The following is a 23,062-nucleotide window of genomic DNA, read 5'->3' as shown; positions in this document are numbered from 1 at the left end:
GGCAATACAGTGATGGCATTTAACAGGCTGAATGCAAATAATTAAATGGGGAAGAGAGGCTTTTGCAGAAAGGTTAAGAAAATTGGGGTGATACATTTTAGATTACATGGCTCAATGAGCAAGATACAACAGCTTGCCTCAAGGTGAGAAATACTAGATAATACTGGATAAGGTAGAAACATCAAGAATAATGATGTAATATCAAAGCATGGAGATAAAGCTGCTATCACAACTTGTAGCCAGCATTCCTTGAAACCTATTCCAATCCATGTGATGCGAAACACAAAACACGGATTATCATATGCAGTCTCATTTCACTTAAATGATCAAAGGTCGACATGACATTTATGATTGAGCACAGACTTTTGAGCTACATTAAAATGTTACTTCATTATCTGGACATGTATGTTTTAGGATAATAGCAGACCTTGTATACGTATTATGAAATCTTAAATGATGGCAATTTTGCTATTATGCATATACAGGAACACTATTTTTATATTTAAATACATTCCAAATTTTAGATATTGATTTCTCAAATGTTGTATTGTCAGCACGCAAAGATGGAGGAGGGGGGTGCAGTGTGGGGGCAAGGACTTGCAGTGAAAAGAATAATCTATATTTTTGACGTTAAAAGAAACACACTATCTCAACATTCTCATCACACATCTGCAGAAGTTTCTCTTCTGCCCTGCCCAGTTACATTTATTAAACTCATTAACTATCATTGTCTTCCCCAATAACTTCTCCGAAACAAACATATTAATGGCATACTTGCACTGCAATGGGAGCACCTCATCTTGAGCTCTGTGCACACAAATTCCTTCCATTGGAATACTTTGTGTGGATTTTGGTTGCTGAAAACAGCAAAGGCTCGAGGTACTGACAATATCCTAGCTATAGTACTGAAGACTTGTGCTCCAGAACAAGCCACCCCCTTAGCCAAGCTGCTCCAATACAGCCACATTGGCATCTACCGGCAGTGTGGAAAATTCCCAGGTATGTCAAAATGCAGGACAACTCCAATCTGACTAATTACCAACCCAGTCCACTCTCAATTATCAAAATGATCGAAGGTGTTGTTGACAGTGCTGTGAAGTGGCACTTTCTCAGCAACAACCTTCAGTTTGGGCTCTGCCAGGGCCACTTAGCTCCAAACCTTGTCAAAGCCAAACACGGAGAGAAGAGCTGAATTACAGAGGCAAGTTGAGAGCGACTGCCCATAACATCAAGGCAGTATTTGACCGAGTGTGGCATCAAGGAGCTCGAGTTAAATTGACGTCAATAAGAATCAGGGGAAAACTCTTCACTGGTTAGAGTAATACCTAGCACAAAGGAAGATGACTGTGGTTGTTGAAGCCATCATCTCAGCCCCAGGGCAGTGCTACAGGCGTTCCACAAGGTAGTGTTCTAAGTCCAAACATCTTTAGCTGATTCATCAATTACCTTCCCTCCATAAGTGGGGATGTTCATTCATGATTGCACAGTGTTCAGTACCAGTTGCAATTCTTCAGATACTGAAGCAGTCCCTGCCCCCATGCAGCAAGACCTGGACAACATTCAGGTTTGGGCTGATAATTGGCAAGTACCATTCGTGCCACAAAAGTGCCAGGCAATGACCATCACCAACACCCGGGCAGGGGGGGTGGGGGGGAGTTTACCACACACAAAAAACTGAACTGGGTTAGCCATATAAATACTGTGGCTACAAGAGCAGGTCAGGGGCTGGGAATTCTGCGGAGAGTAACTCACCTCCTGACTCTCCAAAGCATGTCCACCATCTACAAGGCACAAGTCAAGGGTATGACAAAACACTCTCCACTTGTCTGGATGAGCGAAGCTCCAACAATACTCAAGGAACTCGACATCACCCAAGTCACACCCCATCCGCCATTAAATATTCCCTCCCTCCACCACCAGTACACATAGGTAGCAATATGCACCATCTACAAGATGCGCTGCAACAACTTACCAAGACTCTTGGACAAAATCTTCCAAACCCATGACCTGCACCAGCTACAAGGAGAAGGGCAGCAGACAGAAGAGAACACCACTGAATGCAAATTCCCCTCCATGTCTCACACCGCCCTAACTTGGAACTATATCACCATTCTCCCACGATCAGTGGGTCAAAATCCTGGAACACCCTCCCTAACAGCACTGTGAGCATACCTGGATCACATCAGAATGCAACAGTTTAAGAAGGAGGCCAACACTGCCTTCCCAAAGGCAATAAATGCTGGCCTTGTCAGAAAATCTCACATTCCAAGTACGAATTTTTTAAAATATTGCAGATCAGCAACCTGAGTAACAACAAAAATCAAGCAATAATTCACATCAATACCCAAGCCTCTGACCACCTTATGTTGTAACTTAGAACCTACACTAACATTTTTAAATTTCCACATTCACACAGAGAATATACAGCAACACAACTATTAAACATCACTATGCCTGACTTTACCAGTAGGTTATATGGTCTGGCTACTCCAACACGCAGTCTTTCCATTACCACATCAACTTCATTTTGAAGAATCTTAACATCCTTAATCAAGTATCTAGTTAACCATTTTTAATATTTATGATTTAGCCCTGTTAGACCATAAGACATAGGAGCAGAAATTAGGCCATTCGGCCCATTGAGTCTGCTTCGCCATTCAATCATGACTGATAAGTTTCTCAACCCCATTCTCCCGCCTTCTCCCCGTAACCTTTGATCCCCTTACTAATCAAGAACCTATCTATCTCGGTCTTAAATACACTCAATGACCTGGCCTCCACAGCCTTCTGTGGCAATGAATTCCATAGATTCACCACTCTCTGGCTAAAGAAGTTTCTCCTCATCTCTGTTCTAAAAGGTCTTCCCTTTACTCTGAGGCTGTGCCCTCAGGTCCTAGTCTCTCCTACTAATGGAAACATCTTCCCCACGTCCACTCTATCCAGGCCTTTCAGTATTCTGTAAGTTTCAATCAGATCCCCCCCTCATCCTTCTAAACTCCATCGAGTATAGACCCAGAGTCTTCAAACGTTCCTCATATGTTAATGTTAGATGTATTACAATTACGAGTTATAGAGGATTATAGATAATTTATCATTTAAGGGAAAAGTGGATAACATTCTGAGGCAGAGAAAGACTGAATTTGAGAAGATAGCAAGATTGGTTTTGGATTGCACTAGGAAAGAATCAACACAGACATGATGGGCCAAATGGCCACCTCTGTGCTGTAAACTTCTGTTGTGCTATGACGAAGAGCAAGAGCTGGAAAAGAGATGAGGCCCTTATGAAAATTAGTTTAATAACTACTTGAAAACAAAAATTAGGCACGTACAAGCAAGATAAATTAGGCACTTACAAGGAAAATAACTTTATTTGAACCACTTCACACTCTGCCTTAACTGGAATGACACCTTCAATAAATTTACTCATGCTTCTTCATCCCTGTTAGCCATGTTGTCCATAAAGTGAAGTCAGAAAGTAGAAGTGCATCAACAAGGGCTCAGTACTCTCAGTGATCTGAATTTTAAGGTGATTAATGAAAGAGCTTCCTTTAATAAAAAAGTTACTGGTTTTAAATTGTAAAACAATAGTTTCTGCCTGTTGTAGTTACAATATTAGCAATTCTGCTGCTCCTGTGAGTATTGGCCATGCATTGCAAGTAGTCAACATTGAGTTATCAACGATAAGTAATGAAGTTCTAGGATGCACCTCACAGGCATCTGATTACAAGTCAAAGGCGATTAATCTAAAATTGTGCAGACCACGGGTGATGCTACATATGGAGTGTGGTGTGTTTTTGGACAGCCTATCTCCAAGTATATTGTGACTCTGGAACTATCTTTTGAAGCCAGATTCATGGAGCTGAATAAGTTTTCATTCATGAAAAGACAGTGGACATATGATCTAATTATTTTAAATGCTGAGGGGTGCAGATACAAGCAAATGATTTAGCCTGGACAGAGAGTAAGCTGCACAACATGAGTATAAAATTAAAAAACCCACATGCAAGAACAGGGAAAATCGAACCTCCTCTTCTAGTGATCTGACAAGTACTGAATATGTAGAATATGAGGCTTGTACGTGCCTAATTTTTGTTTTCAAGTAGTTATTAAACTAATTTTCATAAGGGCTTCATCTCTTTTCCAGCTCTTGCTCTTCGTCATAGCACAACAGAAGTTTACAGCACAGAGGTGGCCATTTGGCCCATCATGTCTGTGTTGATTCTTTCCTAGTGCAATCCAAGTACTGAATATGTCTCAACAAGAACAAGTTGAACTAACATGATGATTGATTACAAGAATAAAAGAGCGATCAAGGAACCAATATAACACAACAGTTTCCAGCGAAGAGTTGCTACTACTTGCCATGCATTGATGAAACAAAGAGGAACATAATAGCACCATTTATATCAAAAAAAATGCTGTAAAAATTCAGGTCTGACAGCATCTGCAGAGAGAAAGACAGAATTAACATTTCGAGTCCGAATGACTCTTCTTCAGGGTTAGATATGCGAACTCGAAACGTTAACTCTGTCTTTCTCTCCACAGATGCTGTCAGACCTGCTGAGCTTTTCCAACATTTTTTGTTTTTGTTTCAGATTTCCAGCATCTGCAGTATTTTGCTGTTACCTTAGCACCATTTATATGCTGTTTAGAACACAAAATGTCCTGAGACACTTTACATGGAAATCAAACAGAAACGAGACCCATTGTTAGAGGTAAGCAAAAATATGGATAAGAAAGAGAAAGAAAAAGCTTGCATTTATGCAGCACCTTTCATGAACTCAGCATGTCCCAAAGTGCTTCATAGCCAATGAAGTACATCTTAAAGTGTAGTCACTATAAGAAAGTAAGCAACAGCAACTGCTCAAAAGATGAACAAAACAGATTGAAAGGGTAAAGATGCTACATTGATCCTCCCTATTCCTTCCCCTTAACCGCACCCACCAGTGCAATGAAGAGAGGAACACAGCATTTGGTGGTGGGGAGGAGGGGTGGTGGGGAGGAGGGGTGGTGTGGCGGGGGTGGAGGGGAAGACACAAGAGGGAGGGGTGAAAGGAAGTGGAAGGCAGCAAAGGAGGACTGGGCATGAGTTTCTCATATCCTGACAAAGAGTCTCAGAAAAATACTGGCAAGGAACCTGGGATCAGGTCAAGAAGTCATGCATTCTGCAAGGAAAGCAATAGCAGAGGCTGTGTTTTTCAAGGTGTTTGTATCCAAACGCAACTGGAACCTTCACTCTACCTAGTCATGAGTACAATTACAGATTAGTCCCACCCAGGAAGATTGAATTTCAAATAAGCTGCAGCAAATTGTTTCTTTCATTAAAAATGCAAGCTTAAACAGTAATTAAATGCGGATAGATCTGATTTATAGTTTTGCGCAGTATACAATAAACCAATGCCCCAGTTCTGTCAGATAACCATCAACTTCATATGGTCTTAGGGAATCCTTACTTTAACCATTAATCAGGCACAGGAATCAGTTAAAGCTTCATATTCTAGGATTGTGAGCTGGAGGTTTAGTTTATTTTTAAACAAATTGTGCCCCCATCGAAACATGCTGCAGAATCATGACACCCTGAAGAACATTTGACCATTGAAGGGCAGAAACTAAAGAAACTATAATGTAGTGCATTAATGCGTTATATCTTCAGTTACACAAGAGTAAATTGGAGCTATTGCTTTGTACACCAATACAGGGTAGGAAATGACTAGTACAAAATACTGCCCAAGACTCATGGGGGCCAAAAGGAGTATGCAGAGAATCATATATCACAAGGACAACATTCTGCCTATTGTGCCTGTGCCAACTCTTTGGAAGAGGTGCCAACTCTTTGAAAGAGGTACCAATTAGTCCCATCTCCAGCCTTCTCTAAAAGCCCTGTGATATTTTCCTTTTCAAGTATTATCCAATTCCCTTTTGATCTCTCCTTTCAGTACTACATGTAGGACTGTTGTATTAGTGTACTGTTTCAAATGGTGACATCCTCAAATCCTATAAAGTAAGCTCCTGCAGTTGACCAAAGCAATTGGCACAGAGGGCAGAAAGGAAAAGCAGGGGAAAGATCACCAGGTGCTTCATAAAAAAAGGGCAGCTTACCTAGTTGCAATGCACAGCTCATTCAATGGGTGCGAAACAGTTCTTTGCAGGTGCCATAGCAGAGGATTTACTTGGCAGAAGGGAACTTCAATTAAGGCTATGCTATAGTGGGATGGGGGTAATGATATATATTACACACACACAGCCAGAAAGCGCTGACCTAACTAAGTTACACCAGACTTGCATTAACTGTGCATTTTTCTGAAGTAATCAATGCTATCTATAAATTCTGATAAATATGCAGTGATTAAACATTGCAATCTTCACACATATCCTTTTCAGTGCACCCACATAGCAGAATCAAGAAACTTCATCATGCAATAGTTGTGACTTCTGTTCAACAACAGAACAAGGAAGCGAGAGGCAAAGCATCCAAGTAGCCAAAAAGAGGAAAAAAAGTGAGATGGATTGAGATGAATGAATTACAAACAAATGAACATTTTGATGAAAATTGCGAGGGTAATGGATGAAAGGGGCATTAACATCTTGCAAGACACTTTACAAAATTAGGAAAGCGACCAGCATGAAATGAAACAATCAGTGGTTAGATGAAAGCACTGGATGCTGAATCAAAACTATCTAATTCTTTTAAGTTTAAACTAAAAATCTAACATGAAAAGGTTTCAAGTTGTATTCAAAAAGATCTGCTGCATCTTGAACTTGAAGGGGTGGCCAGCACGGCAGGACTAGGAACCAATTTATCAGACTTCCATTGTCAGGAACTCAGATCACCTGAAAACTCTCCTACCTTTTTCAAGCACTGTGTTTTCAGTCACGCACTATATTTTCCAGACACCCCTTTTGATGAGCTTTTGCTCAATGCTCATTACAGTTAAGCACCAATTCCACGGAATGTTGCAGCAACATGCAGTTTCTTTTTGACCATTAACTTTAAGAATGTTGAAAAACTCTTCAGCTTTTGAAAGGCAGAATGCACAACATAGCCATGTGCACAACACTGCCAACAAGAATGAAGGGTACTATTTAAAAAATGGCTTGTGTTTCCTCTGTTTTATTACACTGTAGTCTACTCTTTACATATCTGCACTATTGCTGCTCCCTGAAGCAGGGGAAGCCATAAAGTCTGTTTGCAAGCTTCTACAATTGGTCCTTGATCCAAATACTGGAAAGCATAGCATATACCCCCTCCCCTTCATCACACACCCACCTCTCTATCTGTATCTTCAATCAATAACATGCCCAGTTTGGACAATCATTGCATGGATTGCTCAAGGTTGAGCATTCACTAGGTAGACTGTCAAGTATGTCAATCTCATCACAAACATTACTACAGAGAATAATGCAGAAACAAAATGTTCCTTGGTGGATCACTGTTCATGCTATTAAACCAGTACTAAATTCTGCACAATGTCCACTAGGAACTGGGTTGAGACTACCCAAACGCATTAGCAGAAAAAGGAAAATATCATCCTTGCTGATTTGAAACCAGATCTACAGCTCACGCATAAATTTAATGCAGAAACTCTACTGAAAGCATTGAAGGATAAAGTGATAATGAAACTGATTTGAGGGCAGATAATCCTTTAACACTTGCAATTCTTAAGAACTTACATATGTCTACTTTTAATAGATCCTTGCAAATGCTCATTAAGAGAACGAATTACTCAGGTCAGTACTACAAAACCATTAGCAGACTCCCTGCAAGTGTATTTGCATTATGAACTTCGGTTAAGCCGACTAGAGACCTCGTGGAACTTTTTTCTAATAAATAGTGGAGTTAAATCATTAAGAGTCTCATTAAAATTAGCCAACTTCTCCCAAGGCGATGTAAAAAAAAATCCTCTTTGTTGCAAGCTTGTGTTGAAACAAAACAGAATACTGTTAAGGGCCATTTTATAGTGAAGTTCAGTCTACGATTGACTAACCTGATTGGAGATTTCATGCTCCCCAATGTAATCCCTGCCCCATTCTACCATTGCACTCCACCCCGAATAAAGAAATACAAGGGTAGAATTTATAAACAGCAACATTTACATACACTCATTGAACCTGTACAGCATTGCCATGCACTCTACTTTCATGTGAGCATTCAATTATTTATTTTCAAGAAAGGGTGACAGAAAGGAAGGCAAAGGACGGGGAGACAGGCTTGCATTTATACAGTGACTTTCATGACCGCCAGACATCTCAAAGCACTTAGTGTAGCCCCTGTTGTAATACAGGGAACTTGACAGCTAATTTACACACAGCAAGCTCCCATAAACAGCAATATGATAATGACCAAATAATCTGCTTTTGTGATGTTGATTGAGGGATAAATATTGACCAGGACACTGAGGAAACTGTCATGCTTTTCTATGAAATGATGTCATGGGATATTTTATGTCCACCCGAAGTAATAGGTAGGACCTCAGTTTAATGTCTCATCTGAAAGTCAGGTTCAACAGGTTGGATGCTTGCATAAAAACAAGGAGATAGTTGGTTTCAGCAGATTAAGCCTGTATAAACTTTGTCAATTGGAAGTCTCAGCATCGACTGAATCTCAATTGTTCACTGGCACCAAATATCCAAAACATCCTCTTCTGCCAATCCTATTTCTTCCCCACCAATGCACTGCTCCCCACACCCCCATCACCACAGCCTTCTCAAAACATTAAGTACCACCAACATCTTGACTGAGTGGCCATACTTCACGTGACTCAAACTAGGAATAGACGGTGAGCCTGAACTGAGTATTTGATCCTAAATGGGGATTGGGGGTAGGCATCATGCCCAATCCTTTCCACATCCAACATCTACGCACACATACTTCCATCACTGGATAATGATCAGGTGAGAGTCCTGGGTGATTCACTTTCTCATGTGAGCAGTACTCAACATCAAGGGAAAATATTTTACAGAATGCATTCAACAAGAAGTATGTAAATAGCAAGAGACTCAATGTCTTGCAAGGGCAGAGCTATATGGCTGAAATGCTTTAGCCCATATTTTCATAATAAATCAGGTGTTTTTTCTATTCATAACAAGATAAACAAGAGAATCCATGCTTTATTTGGATACTACAGGAAAGAGCTGATTCTAATCTCTGCAAGAACCCTGAACCAGTTTAACTGTAATAGGGTGACATTTCCCACTGGGAAGAACCACTGGCATTTATTTTTCACTCAATTTATTAATAAGCTCATTTTACGCTGCATGCCCAAAAAAGTCAATGTGTCTGATCAGGTTGTCAGAAAACAAAAGTCAACCATATTCTTGCATTTTGCACAAAGACAAAACAGGGAGGTGGGGTAGGAGTAAGAAACTCCATAGAGGAAATTGCAGCACGATACAGTAAACAACGTTCCCCTGTGATGCTGACATTTCTACAAAAACTACCAGCCAGTAACAGTGTGTGGGTTTTTAAAAATAAAATGAAACCTGGGATGATAAGCTTTAGTTACGAGCACAGGCTAGAAAAACTAGGGGTCTTTTCACATAAACAAAGAAGGTTAAGAGGACATTTTTTAAAAATTCATTTACAGGATATAGGTGTCGCTGGCTAGGCCAGCATTTATTGCCTACCCCTAATTGCCCTCAAGAAGGTGGTAGTGAGCTGCCTTCTTGAACTGCTGCAGTCCCTGTGGTGTAGGTACACCCAGAGTGTTGTTAGGGAGGAAGTTCCAGGATTTTGACCCAGCGACAGTGAAGGAAGGGCGATATATTTCCGAATCAGGCTGGTGAGTGACTTGGAGGGAAATTTCTAGGTGGTAGTGTTTCCACATGTCTGCTGCCCTTGTCCTTCTAGATGGTAACGGTCATGGGTTTGGAAGGTGCTACCTAAGGAGCATGATGGAGGTCAAGACTAAGAGGAGTCTTTGATCAAGTAAATTGGGGCGAAAAATGTTTCCAATGGCCAGTGAGTTGGTAACAAGACAACATAAACTGAAGATCACCAAAGGGTAGATTAGCAACTTTCTCTATTTACATAGACACAATATTGACAGGACATGGAATAGCTGATTAAAACAGTGGTGGAAGCAGAACCCATAATAGCTTATGTGGGGGAGGCGGATGAATATTTGAAAAAAGAAACCTTCAAAAAAGATATGGGCAAGGGTCAGAGGATTAGGACAAAGTAATTAGCTAGCCCTTTCATAGGCACAATGGAACAATTCAATAGAATAGCACTACATGTTGGGAAATGACTGAAAGTCACTGGGTAGGGATGAAGCAAGAGAACAGGTTGAGTGGTGAGACCTAATTCCAAATATTTTACTTTAAATCTAGCCAAGACTGCCATGGGTGAAATTGCCATATTGCGCTGCATAGGAGTCACCACAAACTTCATGTTAGAATTCAGAATCCCACAAACATAAAATAAATCTTATGCAAACAGTCTATTAACAGCAGAGAGAAAAAAAAAAACTGCAGGTGCAAGTTGAAGTAATTACCCTGGATAGTAAGGCTCAGCAGATGCAAGATGAAGTAATTTTCTTGGGTAGTAAGGCTCAGCGACTTCCTTCCTCATCTTCCCACACAAAGCATGCAAGAAACCATCATCAGTGGTGAAATGAAACATTGTTCTCAGTTATTCAAAAATATTTGGAGTGAGTGTAAGGAGCAATCCTAAAGATGCAAGGAGGCTACTTGAACTTGAAAGTTGCAGGACCATTTGAAATATACAGCAGAGGCAGCATAACTCTTGAAAACCAGCATAAGCAGCCGTGTTTCACTGGGTAGAATGATAGCAGTGAGAAGGGTTATTAAAATAGGAGGTGGTCAACTTGCAATTCTGTGTGAAACTCCTACTGGATGACTTTAGAGGCTCACTGGTGCGGCAGGTCACACCCAGCTGGAGTGATCTATGTCAACGTCTTTGGGCCACAAGGGGCACAGGAATGAATTACTAATACTCCTTGCTGAAGAAATTTGGGGGGAAATTTCAAAATGGCTAGCATTAAATGTACTAGAGGATTTAATATTACTCTTTAGATTCAGCTCTTAAAACCAGGTGAATGGGCACCACCGTTTTACTCAAAGAAGAACTTCGAATCAATCAGCTGGAATGTTAAATCTGTTTTCATAACAATTTAAAACTCCTCCCCCTACCCCACCACAATATGAGCAAATGCTCAGATTTAATCATGTACTGTGACCAAAGTCCATTCTGTTACATTTTGAAGTCAGGCGGTTCTCAATTAAATACTCAAAGCCCAGGGAATTACATTTCTAAATTAGACTTCAACAATTCAATTGAATACAAAAAAGTCAAACTGTGAACCTCTCGAATGACACAGTAAGCTGGGGGCAACATAGTAGTTCAGGCTTTTAAGACACTCTTCTAAATGTTTCTTTTCACTTAATAACCACTACAGGAAATTCCCAGATGTAATATTTCACCTCTTATGCTCAGGAACCTTACACTCCTATTGCCTTTTAGTTAGGTTTGGCACAGAATTTTTTTTAACAATGATTCCAAAGCTCCTTTAGCATGTTTTAGTCACAAGAAAAAGCACCCTAAACATAACAGGCTTCTGAAAATCTGAACCTTATGGCTGACACCCAACCCCAAAGGAACCAATGTGGTGTTCTCTGATCATTAGTGTTAGCAACTTATAGTTAAATTAAAATTAAAACCCACAGGGGAAATAATAAAACTTTTGATGCTGAAACAAACATTAACAAAAGGCTATTGTATTGCCGAGGTTAAGAACATAAGAACAAGGGATCATATACTTCTTCTTGAGCCTGGTCCACAACTCAATAAGCTGACCTGACCATGGCCTCAACTCCACTCTCCTGCCTGCCTCCCATAACCCTTGACTCCCCACTATTTCAAAAATCTATAGCTCCAGCAGTAGAGAATTCCAAAGATTCATGACCCTCAGAGAAGAAATTCCTCCTCATCTCCGTCCTAAATAGTAGACCCTTTACTGAGTTTGTGTCCCCTAGCTCCAGATTCCCCTGTGAGGGGAAACATCCTCTCAGACTCTACCCTGTCAAGCCACCTCAGAATCTTATGTTTCCATATGATCAGCTTTCATTCTTTTAAACTCCAAAAAGCTCAACCTTTCCTCATAAGGCAACACTTTCATTCCAAGAACCAATCTAGTGAACCTTCACTGAACTCAAATGCAAGTGTATTCTTCCTTAATTAAGGAGTCCAAACTGCATGCAGTACTCTGGGTGTGATCTCGCTAATGTTCTATACAGTTGTATAAGACCTCCCTACTTGTATACTTCATCCCCCTTGCAATAAAGTTCAACATTCCATTTGCCTTCCTAATTACTTGCTGTACCTACAGGCTAACTATTTGTGTTTCATGTTTGAGAACACCCAGATCCCTCTATCACAACACTCTGCAGCCCTTCTCTCCATTTAAATAATATTTTGCTTGTCTTCTTGCAACCAAAGTAGAAACCTTAAAATTTTCTGCATTAGACTCCATCTGCCAAACTTTTGTCTACTCGCTTTACCTATCTATATCTCTTTGCAGGCTCTGTGTTCTCATCACATCTTGCTTTCCCACCTATCTTTTTATCAGCAGCAAATTTGGCGACAACACACTCAGTCCCTTCATCCAAGTCATTATTATAGATCGTAAATAGTTGAGACACCAGCATTGATCCCTGTGGCACCTCACCAGTTACAATTTGCCAACCTGAAAATGCTTCATTTATCCAGACTTTGTTTTCTGTTAGCTAGCCAATCCTCTATCCGCACTAATGTACTGCCCCCAATACCATGAGCTCTTATCTTGCGCAATAAATCTTAATGTGGCACCTTATCGAATGCCTTTTTGGAAATCAAAATAAACTACATCTACTGGTATAAAAATAGAAAATGCTAGAAAAACTCAGCAGGTCTAGCAGCATCTGTGGAGAGAAACTAACGTTTTGAATCCAATATGACTCTTCAGAACCCTACATCTATCAGCTCCCCTTTATCCACCAGTTCATTACACCCACAAAGAACGCAAATAAATTTGTCAAACACAATTTCCCTTTCATAAAACCATACTGACTCTGCTTGATAGTTTTATGATTTTCTAATTGTCCTGCTAATATTTATTGGATTTCAGCATTTCCCCAGCGACAGATGTTAGCCTAACTGGTCTATAGTTTCCTGCTTTCTGTCGACCTCCTTTCTTGATTAGGGAGATTACATTTGCAGTTTTCCAATCCACTGGGACCTTTCCAGAATCTTTGGAAGCTTACAATCAGTGCATCCACCATCTCTGCACCCACTTCTTATAAGACCCTCAGGTGCAGGCCATCAGGTCCAGGGGGCTTGTCAGCTTTAGACCTATTTGTTCATCTGGTACTTTTTCTCTAGTGAAGGTCCTCTCCCTCCTTTCGGCCCCCAGATTTATAGGTTTTCTTCTATAATTGGAATGCTTTAAGCAGCTTCTACCATGAAGACAGATAGAAAATATTTATTTGAAGTCCCTATTTCCTCGTTTCCCATTATTAGTTAGCCAGTCGTCTCCTCTAAGGGACCAACTTTACTTTAGGTACTCTTCCTTTTTATATACTTGTAGAAGCTTTTAGCATGTTTTTATATTGCTTGCTAGTTTATTTTCATAATCTATTTTCTTTCTTTACCTTTAGTCATCCTTTGTATCTAAAATTTTCCCAATCTGATGGTTACCATTAATTTTTGTATCATTGTATGCCTTTTCTTTCAATTTGACACCATCTTTAACTTCCTTAGTTAGCCAAAGATGGTTCATCCTTCTCAGAGAGCCTTTCTTTCTCATGTAAATATATCTTTGTTGAGAATTATGCAGTATGTCCTTAACTACCTGCTGTCATACCCTTCTACTATCTTACCTTTTAATCTATTTTCCCAGGCCACTTTAGCCATACCTTCATACCTTGTAATTGCCTTAAGTTCAAGACACTAGTTTCTGACCCAAATTTCTCATCCTCAAACAGAATGTAACATTTTATCCTGTTATGATCATGCTTCCATATTGAATCCTCTACAATGAGATTAATTAATCCTGTCACATTACCAGGTATAAAACAGCCTGTCCTCTGGTTGATTCCACAATGCATTGTTCTAAGAAACTCTCCCGAATATATTCTATGTACTCATCCTTAAGGCTACATTTGCCAATTTGATTTGTCCAATTTATATGAAGATTAAAATTATTCACGATTCTTGCAGTCCCTTGCTTACATACCTATCATTTCTTGATTTACTATTTATTTAGGCTATTAGGGGCCTTTAGACTATTCCCACAAATAATGTCTTTCCCTTGCTTTTTCTTATCTCCACCCAAATTGATTCTACATCTGGATCTTCTGAGCCAAGATCATTTCTCACTACTCTCCTGATTTCAACAACAAAGCTACCACATCTCATTTTCCTTTCTGCCTATCCTTCCAAAATGTCAAGCACCCCTGACTGTTCAGTTTTCAACTTTGGTCACCTTGCAACCACATATCTGAAATGGCCATCAGATCTTACCCATTTATTTCGAATTAGTGGCATCAACTCATGTATCTTGTTTCAAATGCTGTGTGCATTCAAATAAAGAGTCTTTAAATTTGTCTTTTTACCCTTTTTCCTTCCTCTGACCCTATTTGCAGGTGCATCCTTATGTTTTCACACACTGTACCTCCCTATCTCGATCTGGTTATCATTACCCATATCTCTACCTTGCACTATTGCCTTGTCCTTTCTCCCTAACCTTCTAATTTCCCTTCACCTGAACCCTTCCCCCAATATTTAGTTTAAAGCCCTATACAGCCCTAGTTACTCAATTCGCCACATCACTTATCCCAGCCAGGTTCAAGTGAAGCCCATTCCACAGAACAGCTCCTTCTTTTCCCAGTACTGCTGCCAGTGCCCCATGAATTGAAACCTACTTCTCCCACACCAACCTTTGAGTCAAACAATCAAATCTCTGGTCTCAGTGACCCTCTGCCAACTTTGCTGGTTAAAAGCAACTTGTAGCAGTTTCAAAAATCTAACTAGTTCAGTGTAAAAGTCAGCAAGGTTCAATCCCTGAAAGGTGCAGTTCTGCAAGGAGCTGAAAATCGCCAAGATCCAAGACCCATTTATTTTGGTTCCAGAGCAAAGGAAAATTAAGAACTCAAATGCAGCTGTGGACCAGAATGCTGCAACAATTAGTTTCTGCCACAATTGCATTGAAATTCATTAATAGCAACACCTGATGGTCACAAAGCTGACAATCAACATTCCACATATTGGGCAGTTGTGCTACTCTGATCCCATTCATCATTCTGCTTACCCTCCAGGAGACTTCTTTACTTTTTAAAAAGGAAAAAGTTACACAACGGCCTTAAGTTGTAATTCCATAGTTCCAAGTCCATCAGGAAAAACTTGAAGTAAGGACACAGTTCATAAATAAAAACTCACAAAACCTTAGCTTTGTCCAAGAAATCACTATCCAAATTGCCACTGCCTCATCATTCTAAGCAACCGTCATCACAGCGCCAAACAGGCAGACTACTCGATGGCAACAAGTCACAATTAAGTAATTATCACCACCCATGGAGGTTTAGGCATAAACCCAGATTTAATACTATGAAACCACTGTTTGACTTCTTATGATATTAAATAGACATCAGGGGAAGGTCACTAATTTAGAGAGCATGAACTTTCCCCAGGTCCCCTCCATCTCTTCCCCAACATCACAGAAGCCCAACAGCATTAGAGCAGGATACAATATGAGTTTACTAAATTTTCTCTCCCTCGCCCTGCCACTGCAACAAAGGGATATTACAGTAATGTGACAAAAAAAAGTCACAGTTACACAGGATTGCTTGGTATGCTGTTCTAAAGAATTCACCAATATTGAGAAGCTGAAGACTCGCCAATGTTCCTAATAAAGCTTCTGTGCAACTGCTCTGTTCCTTCATGCTGCCAAAATTTATTGCACTTTAAAACACCAGAAAAGCTCACATTACAAATGTGAATTACAGAGGTTGCTTTTAATTGCCATAGACTTTCAGCACCAAGGACAAGGCCAACATCATGCAATTTGTCAAATCAAAAGACCAAGCCAAACATACAGAAGCTGATGTAATGTGATAGGGTACTGTGGACTATAAAATAGTTAGCCAAAAACAAAACATTACTCATCCTATACCATGTTTCACTTCACTCAATTTATTAAAAATCATCTCTCATGCTATAATCTTCTGATTATCTATTGCTTTGTATAGAGACTTTTCTCCTTCAGATTCCCCCCTTCCGCAACCCACTTAAAGTTCAAATGGTAAAAGCTAGCTGAATATGTCTGTCCACATATGGGGGGGGGAACATATGTTGGAACATCATGACCCCAGATGACACTAGCTTAATGTGTTTCCAAAATCCAGGTAAACCCAAGGAAGCTTCTTTACACTGATGCACAACTCAAAATTCTGAATATTGAAGCCCATTCATTCATGAATGGTGAGCTAGGATTGCTGAATCAGGTACAATGGGAAATTTATGACTTGTCTGTTATGAAGTGCAAGTCTTTCCCAAATCTTCAACGCTCCAGGCAACCGAATTTGTGAAACAGTGCCGTCATTACAGTGCATTCTTGACTGCATCCATTACATCATTTTATAATCAGCAACTGCTCTAAGACAGTTTCCTTGAAGATGGCATCTTCACACTCCAAAATTTATTTAATTTTGTAGCAGGGATACTTCCTCTTCAACAAGCTTACTAGCGTTAGGTAGTGAAATAAACAAAACCAGGCAGGATTTAGGAATATTGCTGAAACACTTAAATACAACTATTAAATTAAAAGGAGTTAAATTAACAGATTCTGAAATTAGGGTGAAATTAACAAAGTTAAGTTTGCATAAGCGACCCTCCCCTAGAAACAAAGAATGTTTACTTTGCATTTACATCTGTGATTTCCATTTACAGCAAGTTTTTTGACCATAGGAGCATAACCAAGCTGAAAAATAGTGTGCTTGGGGGGGTTTGCAGGGAGAGCAGGTGGAGGAAAACAGCAAATTTAAGGGATCTTATCCACTGTAGAATCAGAGAGGGGGAGGCATTTTGTTAGCAGAAGACAAAGACTACAAAAGAGAATGAAAGATATATTGGTCTCATGCATCTCACATGCTTACAGGTTAGGTCATCTGTGATCAGCAATGTATGCTGCTCAGGAAAACCAAAAATCTCACAATTTAGTATCTCCTTGGATTACCTAATTACAGTAAGTATAGCTGAATTTTACATCAAGATTTCACTCTGAAATTCAGCTTTCAAGCATACAATGAGATTTGTGTAACTCCCCTGCATTTCGACATTAGCTCAATTTCAATTAAAATCTTCTCTCAGCCACATGGAATTGTTCTAACATTTGATCTTTCTGTGTGATACAACAGAGATTTGGGGAAAAAATGCAGATCGAAGGAGAACCATTCCCCTACCTCACGCTGCAGCACCAGCTCCTTGGTGAATTGAGTGGCATCTTCACTGAATGGTTCCCCTTCCTGGATTCCTGCAGGAGTGTTCCGAGATCCACGAGGGCACTCAATACCTGAAACAATAAATAAGGTACTTGAGAATGATAGAAATCAAAAGGAAAATGCCCCAGTTGTGAGATTATTTAGTGTTTGAAAAACTCACACAAAGGGACCAGGCAGGATGAGAACACAAGAAATAGGATCAGGAGTAACCATACAGCCCATCAAGCCAGCTCTGCTATTCAACAAGATCACTGCTGAACTTTTACATCAACTCGATTTTCCCCCATACCCCTTGATGCCCAAAAGCTCTATCACTCTCAGTCCTCTTGAGGCAGAGAATTCCAAAGATACACAGCCCTCAGAGAAGAAATTTCTCACTTTAAAATGGTTGACCACTTATCCTGAGACAATGACCCCCTAGTTCTGGACTCTCAGGCCAAAAGAAACAGCCTCTCACACTCTACCATCAAGCCCTAAAGAGTTTTACATTTCAATGAGATCACTTCTCGTTCTTCTAAATTCAAGAGAATATAGGCTCATTCCATGAAATCGCTTCTAAGATAAGGTTCACAACCCAGGACTCAATCCAATGAACATCCACTACACCACCTTTAAGGCTAGTATACCCTTCCTTAGATAAGGAGGCCAAAACTGTGAACAATACTGTGATGAAACTCAAAAATATTTAGCTAAATTGGTAGTTGCCATTTTGGAATTACAGTTCCCGCTGGGCCCCGGGACTTCTGCACAGGCTCTGGCTAGGAAATGGCCGCACGTGCACAGTTAGTTTTTTTTTATGTTCTCTAGGCCGGGAACTGGTCCTGTTGTACAACCAGGATGGGAGGAGTGCGCGAATTATCAAGTCCTACTACTCCACAGGCCAAATCATTAATTTAAATGTTTAATTTTCTCACCGAAATGGCCAATTGTGTACTTATACTTCTAGTACCCAAAAGGAAAGAGACTCTGACCAGGCTTCTTTCAAAAAACTCAATGATTAATTTATTTTAAAACAAAACTCCTTTTAAAAAGTTTCAAGAACTGGTTGACACACAATTGTAATCTGGAAGTGTAACTAACTAACCCTTTTAAACTTCCCCAGCACACACACACAGACAAACAAAAGGCACATAAGTAGTCTCTGCAGAGTCAGGCGGATGGGAAAAAAAACTTGCTTAGAAAGAAAAAAAAATTAAAGTTCACAGAGGTTCAATGCTGTCTGTCTGAAGTACCCTTGGGCGTAGGTGTCAGGAAGTACACCAATGATGCTTCAGCATGGAGGACAGTATAGCTGGGCCAATTCTTCCTATCTCAGCTAGCAAGTCCAAAATTATGCAGACAAACTATACTCAGGTGAGGATTACCTGGCTACAGGTTGAGAAGCACACGGTTTCACAAAGTAGAAAGGGCGAGAGAGCTAGTCAGGGTAGCTGTTGTAAGGGTGACTGAGTTGCTACTATTAATAATAGAGTTGATCTGCAGACACTTCTTGGGTGGAAACATTAAGTTTATTTACAACATACTCAGCAGCAACTAGACGTGCTATCAACTCCGGCTCTATCTCTACACTGCTGAGATAGCCCGCGCTGCTCCCCTATTGGTTACTACCGATCAAGTGATCTTCCTTAAGTATTATTCATAAAGGTACATTAACACACTAAAACAAAACCGTAATTACTACATTAGTCCCCCTTTAACTTGGCTATACATAGTATATTTTCAAGTACATATTTTTGAAAACAACATAATATTTACACTGGGTAAGGAATTTACAAGTTCAATCTTTCAGGTGGTTTTCTGATACGTGTAGAAAGTCGCAGCTCCACAACTTCAGGTTCTTTGTTAGGAACCTCCTTTTCCAGAGTTGCCTGAACATCAGGTGCTTCGATGGACACTTGCAGTTCCGTATCCTCAACTCTTAAGGGAACATCAGGAAACACAGAGCCAGTCATGAACACTGGTGGAAGCAAATCTTGGTGATTTGTCTCCCACTTCCTTAAATGACCCACATGTTTATGGATGATCCGGCCTTCCACCTCCACGTGGTAATATAGAGGTCCAGTCACCGCACTTATTTCACCCGGTAACCACACTGATCCTTCTCCGTAGTCCTTCATGTATACCGTCTCTCGCACAGTAAATTTCCTCTCGCGACTGTGCCAGTTGTGTCTAGTTTTCTGGCTTCCCTGACTCTTTTCCACCTTCCCCTCTAAATTCAGCATTATAATGCTCAATCTTGTGCTGAGACTGCGTTTCAACAACAACTCTGCAGGTGTGGCACCTGTTGTTGTGTGAGGGGTAGTGCTGTAATGAAAAAGAATGCATGCCAGCTTGGTTGCCAAGCTTTCTCATGCCTGCCTCGAATGTCTGAACCTTCCTATCGGCCAGTCCATTTGAGGAAGAGTGGTACAGTGCAGTTTTTACACGAGCGATACCATACCGGCTGATAAACTATTGAAACTCGGTACTCGTAAATGCCTCGTAGACTCCAACATTTACAGCACAGGAGGAGGCAATTCGGCCCAAGTCTCCACGCTGGTCAACAAGGATCTGACAATACTCATCCCATTTTCCAGCGCTTAGCCCATAGCCCTGGAGGCTATGGAAATGCAAGTGAATATCTAAATATTTCTTAAATGTTACATGGGTTTCTGACTCAACCACCCTTTCAGGCAGAGCGTTCCAGACTCCCACCACCCTCTGGGTGAAAAGATTTCTCCTCAGCTCCCCTCTTAACCTTCTACTCTTAACTTAAATCTATGCACCCTGGTTATTGACCCCTTTACTAACAGAAAAAGTTCCTTCCTATCCACCCTATCTTTGCCCCTCATAATCTTATACACCTCTATCAGGTGCCCCCTCAACCTTTGCTGCTCCAAGGAAAACAACCCCAGCCTATCCAATCTTTCCTCGTAGCTCAGACCCTCCAGTCCAGGCAGCATTCTGGTAAATCTCCTCTGCACCCTCTCCAGTGCAATCACATCCTTCCTATAGTGTGTGGACCAGAACTGCACGCAGTACCCCAGTTGTGGCCTAACTAGCATTTTATACAGTTCCAGCATAACCTCCCTTCTCTGGTATTCTATGCCTCAGCTAATGAAGGCAAGTATCCCATATGCCTTCTTAACCAGCTTATGTACCTGCCCTGCTACCCTCAGGGACCTGTGGATATGCACACCAAGGTCCCTAATGCCCTGCCGTTATCAGCAACGACTACTTCCGAGATAACAAAATTCTGACGTAATTTCTCAATTGTAGCAGCCGACATTGGTGACTTCACCTCATATATGTTCAACCATGACTCATGTCAAGCTTCGTGTACATTGTTCCTCCTGCCAGCTTGGCATACAGATCTTCGATTTTTGGAATGGGCTGCCTGACTAGCTTACCCACTTTATTACCGTCAGTTTATAGTCTCCACAAATTCAAACGTTTTGGTTGAGATTAAGGATGGGGACTATGGGTGCTGCCCATTCTGAGAAGTGAACAGGTTGTACAATGACCAGTTTCTCCAGTCTGTTCAGTTCAGTGTCGGCTTTTTCTCGCAGTGCATATGACACCGGCCTTCATGAAGTGAGGGGTTGCTTCCAGATCCACATAAATCTTTGCCTGCGGGCCCTGGATTTTCCCCAGCTCGTCCTTGAAGATGGCGGCATACTTTCGAAGTAGCTCTGGTAACCCACTTGCTCTCAGCTGGAAAATTTCAGACCATTCTAACTTAATCTCCTTTAACCAATTTTGCATCAGGAGGCCTGGCCCTTCACCTGCTACCTCCATCAAGGGTAGATTTGCCGAGGCTTCCATAGTGGACAGTTACTCTGCTTATGCCTTTCACTTGAATGTCTTCACCTGTATATGTTTTGAGCTTGGGAGCCGTTTCTTTTAAACTTAATTGATGTTCACCATTATCTTAAGGTATGTTCCCCAATTACTGCAGTGGAAGCTCCTATGTCCACTTCCAGTCTAACAGGTTTGCCATTTACTTTCACCGTAACAAATACTGGTTCAGTCTTTCCAGCTTTCAGATTAAACAACGAGTAAATACCTGAATTTGTGTTTCAGGCTCTTCTACATTGTGGGTTTCATTGGGCTTCTTTTGTTTACAAATCTGCTTGAATCTTTCCTTGCATTGCCTCATCATATGTTCATTTATGTGACGATAGTGGCATTCAATTTTTTTAAACGGCCAATCGCTAAACGACTGCTTGTTTCCACCTCTATTAAAATTATTCTTTGACTTTGCTGCTAAGTTCTTTTTCTTTATTCTTTGGCTAGCAGGGACTGTTTCTGCTTCTCAGCAGAGTCTTGCATTTTCACACCCTTTTCGGCTGGGGTTTCCTGCCCGATGCGGAGGACAGCACCATTATGCACAACCTGTATTGCTTTTGAATCTCTTACTGCGCTTTCCTTAGCTAGCGCTATCTCTAATGGCTTCTTGAAATTCAAATTCACTTCGGACAATAATCTTTTCTGAATAGTGTCTTCTTTCACACCACATGTTAAACAATCTCGGAGCATGTTGTTTTGAGTCATAACCGAACTCACAATATTCCGTAAGCTGCTTCAAATTTGCCAAATAGCATGCAATTGTCTCACCCAGGCCTTTATTTCAGGAATTAAAGCTGAACCTCTGTATTGTGACTAAGGGCTTTGGTTGAAAATGACCCTTCACGAGGTCCACTAATTCATGGAAATTTTTCGAATCTGGGGTACTGGGTGCCATCAAACTTTGAATCAAACCATAGGTTTTGCTCCCACAAGTACTCAAGAGGATCGCTCACCTCTTCTCTTCCTCCTTAATCTCGTTCACTTGAAAAAGAACGTGAGGCATTCTACGTAATGAGACCAATCGTCCATGGCTGGTTCAAAAGGATCAATTCTCCCAAATTGTGGCATTTCGAGAGGGGATTACTTCTACAATTCTAATGGAACTTGCTCCGTACAATCACTGGGTGAGGTACAGTTCCAATTTCTTTTTAAACTTGATTTCTTCTGTACAATCCTGTTTTATCCTCGTTGCCAGTTTGTTGTAAGGGTTGCTGCTATTAATAATAGAGTTGATCTGCAGACACTTCTTGGGTGGAAAAATTAAGTTTATTTACAACACACTCAGCAGCAACTACGTGTGTGCTTTCAACTCCAACTCTTTCTATATACTAACTGCTGAGGTAGCCCGCACTACCCCACTATTGGTTACTACAGGTCATGTAATCTTCCTTAACAAGTATTATTCTTAAAAGGTACATTACACACTAAGTAAAACCATAATTAATACAGTAGTCTTCTGTTCTCAGCCTTTTCCCAACAAGACTGAAAGCAAAACCACAGGTTCAAACTTAAGTTTTTGCCTCTGCCATGTGATTGCCTTTTTGTCTTCCAGCTTTTTATAAAGTTCTTTGTTGTTCACAACAAACAAACAAGTCCTTCTCAAGTACCACGTAGCTCAAGTGATTTCTTGGAAGAGGCCTGCTTGCTGACAGTTCCAAGGTAAACTTGTGACCCTTTAATGAAAACAACTCTCGGACAGCCTCCAACGTCCAAACAATAAAAAATAAAACTCTGTTTAAAG

The 23,062-nt window shown here is 40.6% G+C and overlaps 1 protein-coding gene across 1 annotated transcript in view; it reads right to left on the bottom strand.

Moving 5' to 3' along the window:
- snd1 (staphylococcal nuclease and tudor domain containing 1) overlaps positions 1-23,062 on the bottom strand; it is a 913,627-nt gene that overhangs the window by 500,438 nt on the left and 390,127 nt on the right. The window contains exon 16 of the mRNA XM_078553113.1: positions 17,455-17,564. Within this exon, the coding sequence (XP_078409239.1) occupies positions 17,455-17,564 (110 nt within the window). The remainder of the gene's footprint in view (positions 1-17,454; positions 17,565-23,062) is intronic.

The sequence above is a fragment of the Cetorhinus maximus genome, chromosome 12 (assembly GCF_964194155.1).
Source record: "Cetorhinus maximus chromosome 12, sCetMax3.hap1.1, whole genome shotgun sequence".
Classification (NCBI taxonomy): domain Eukaryota; kingdom Metazoa; phylum Chordata; class Chondrichthyes; order Lamniformes; family Cetorhinidae; genus Cetorhinus; species Cetorhinus maximus.
This window is presented reverse-complemented; position numbering and strand designations above follow the sequence as displayed.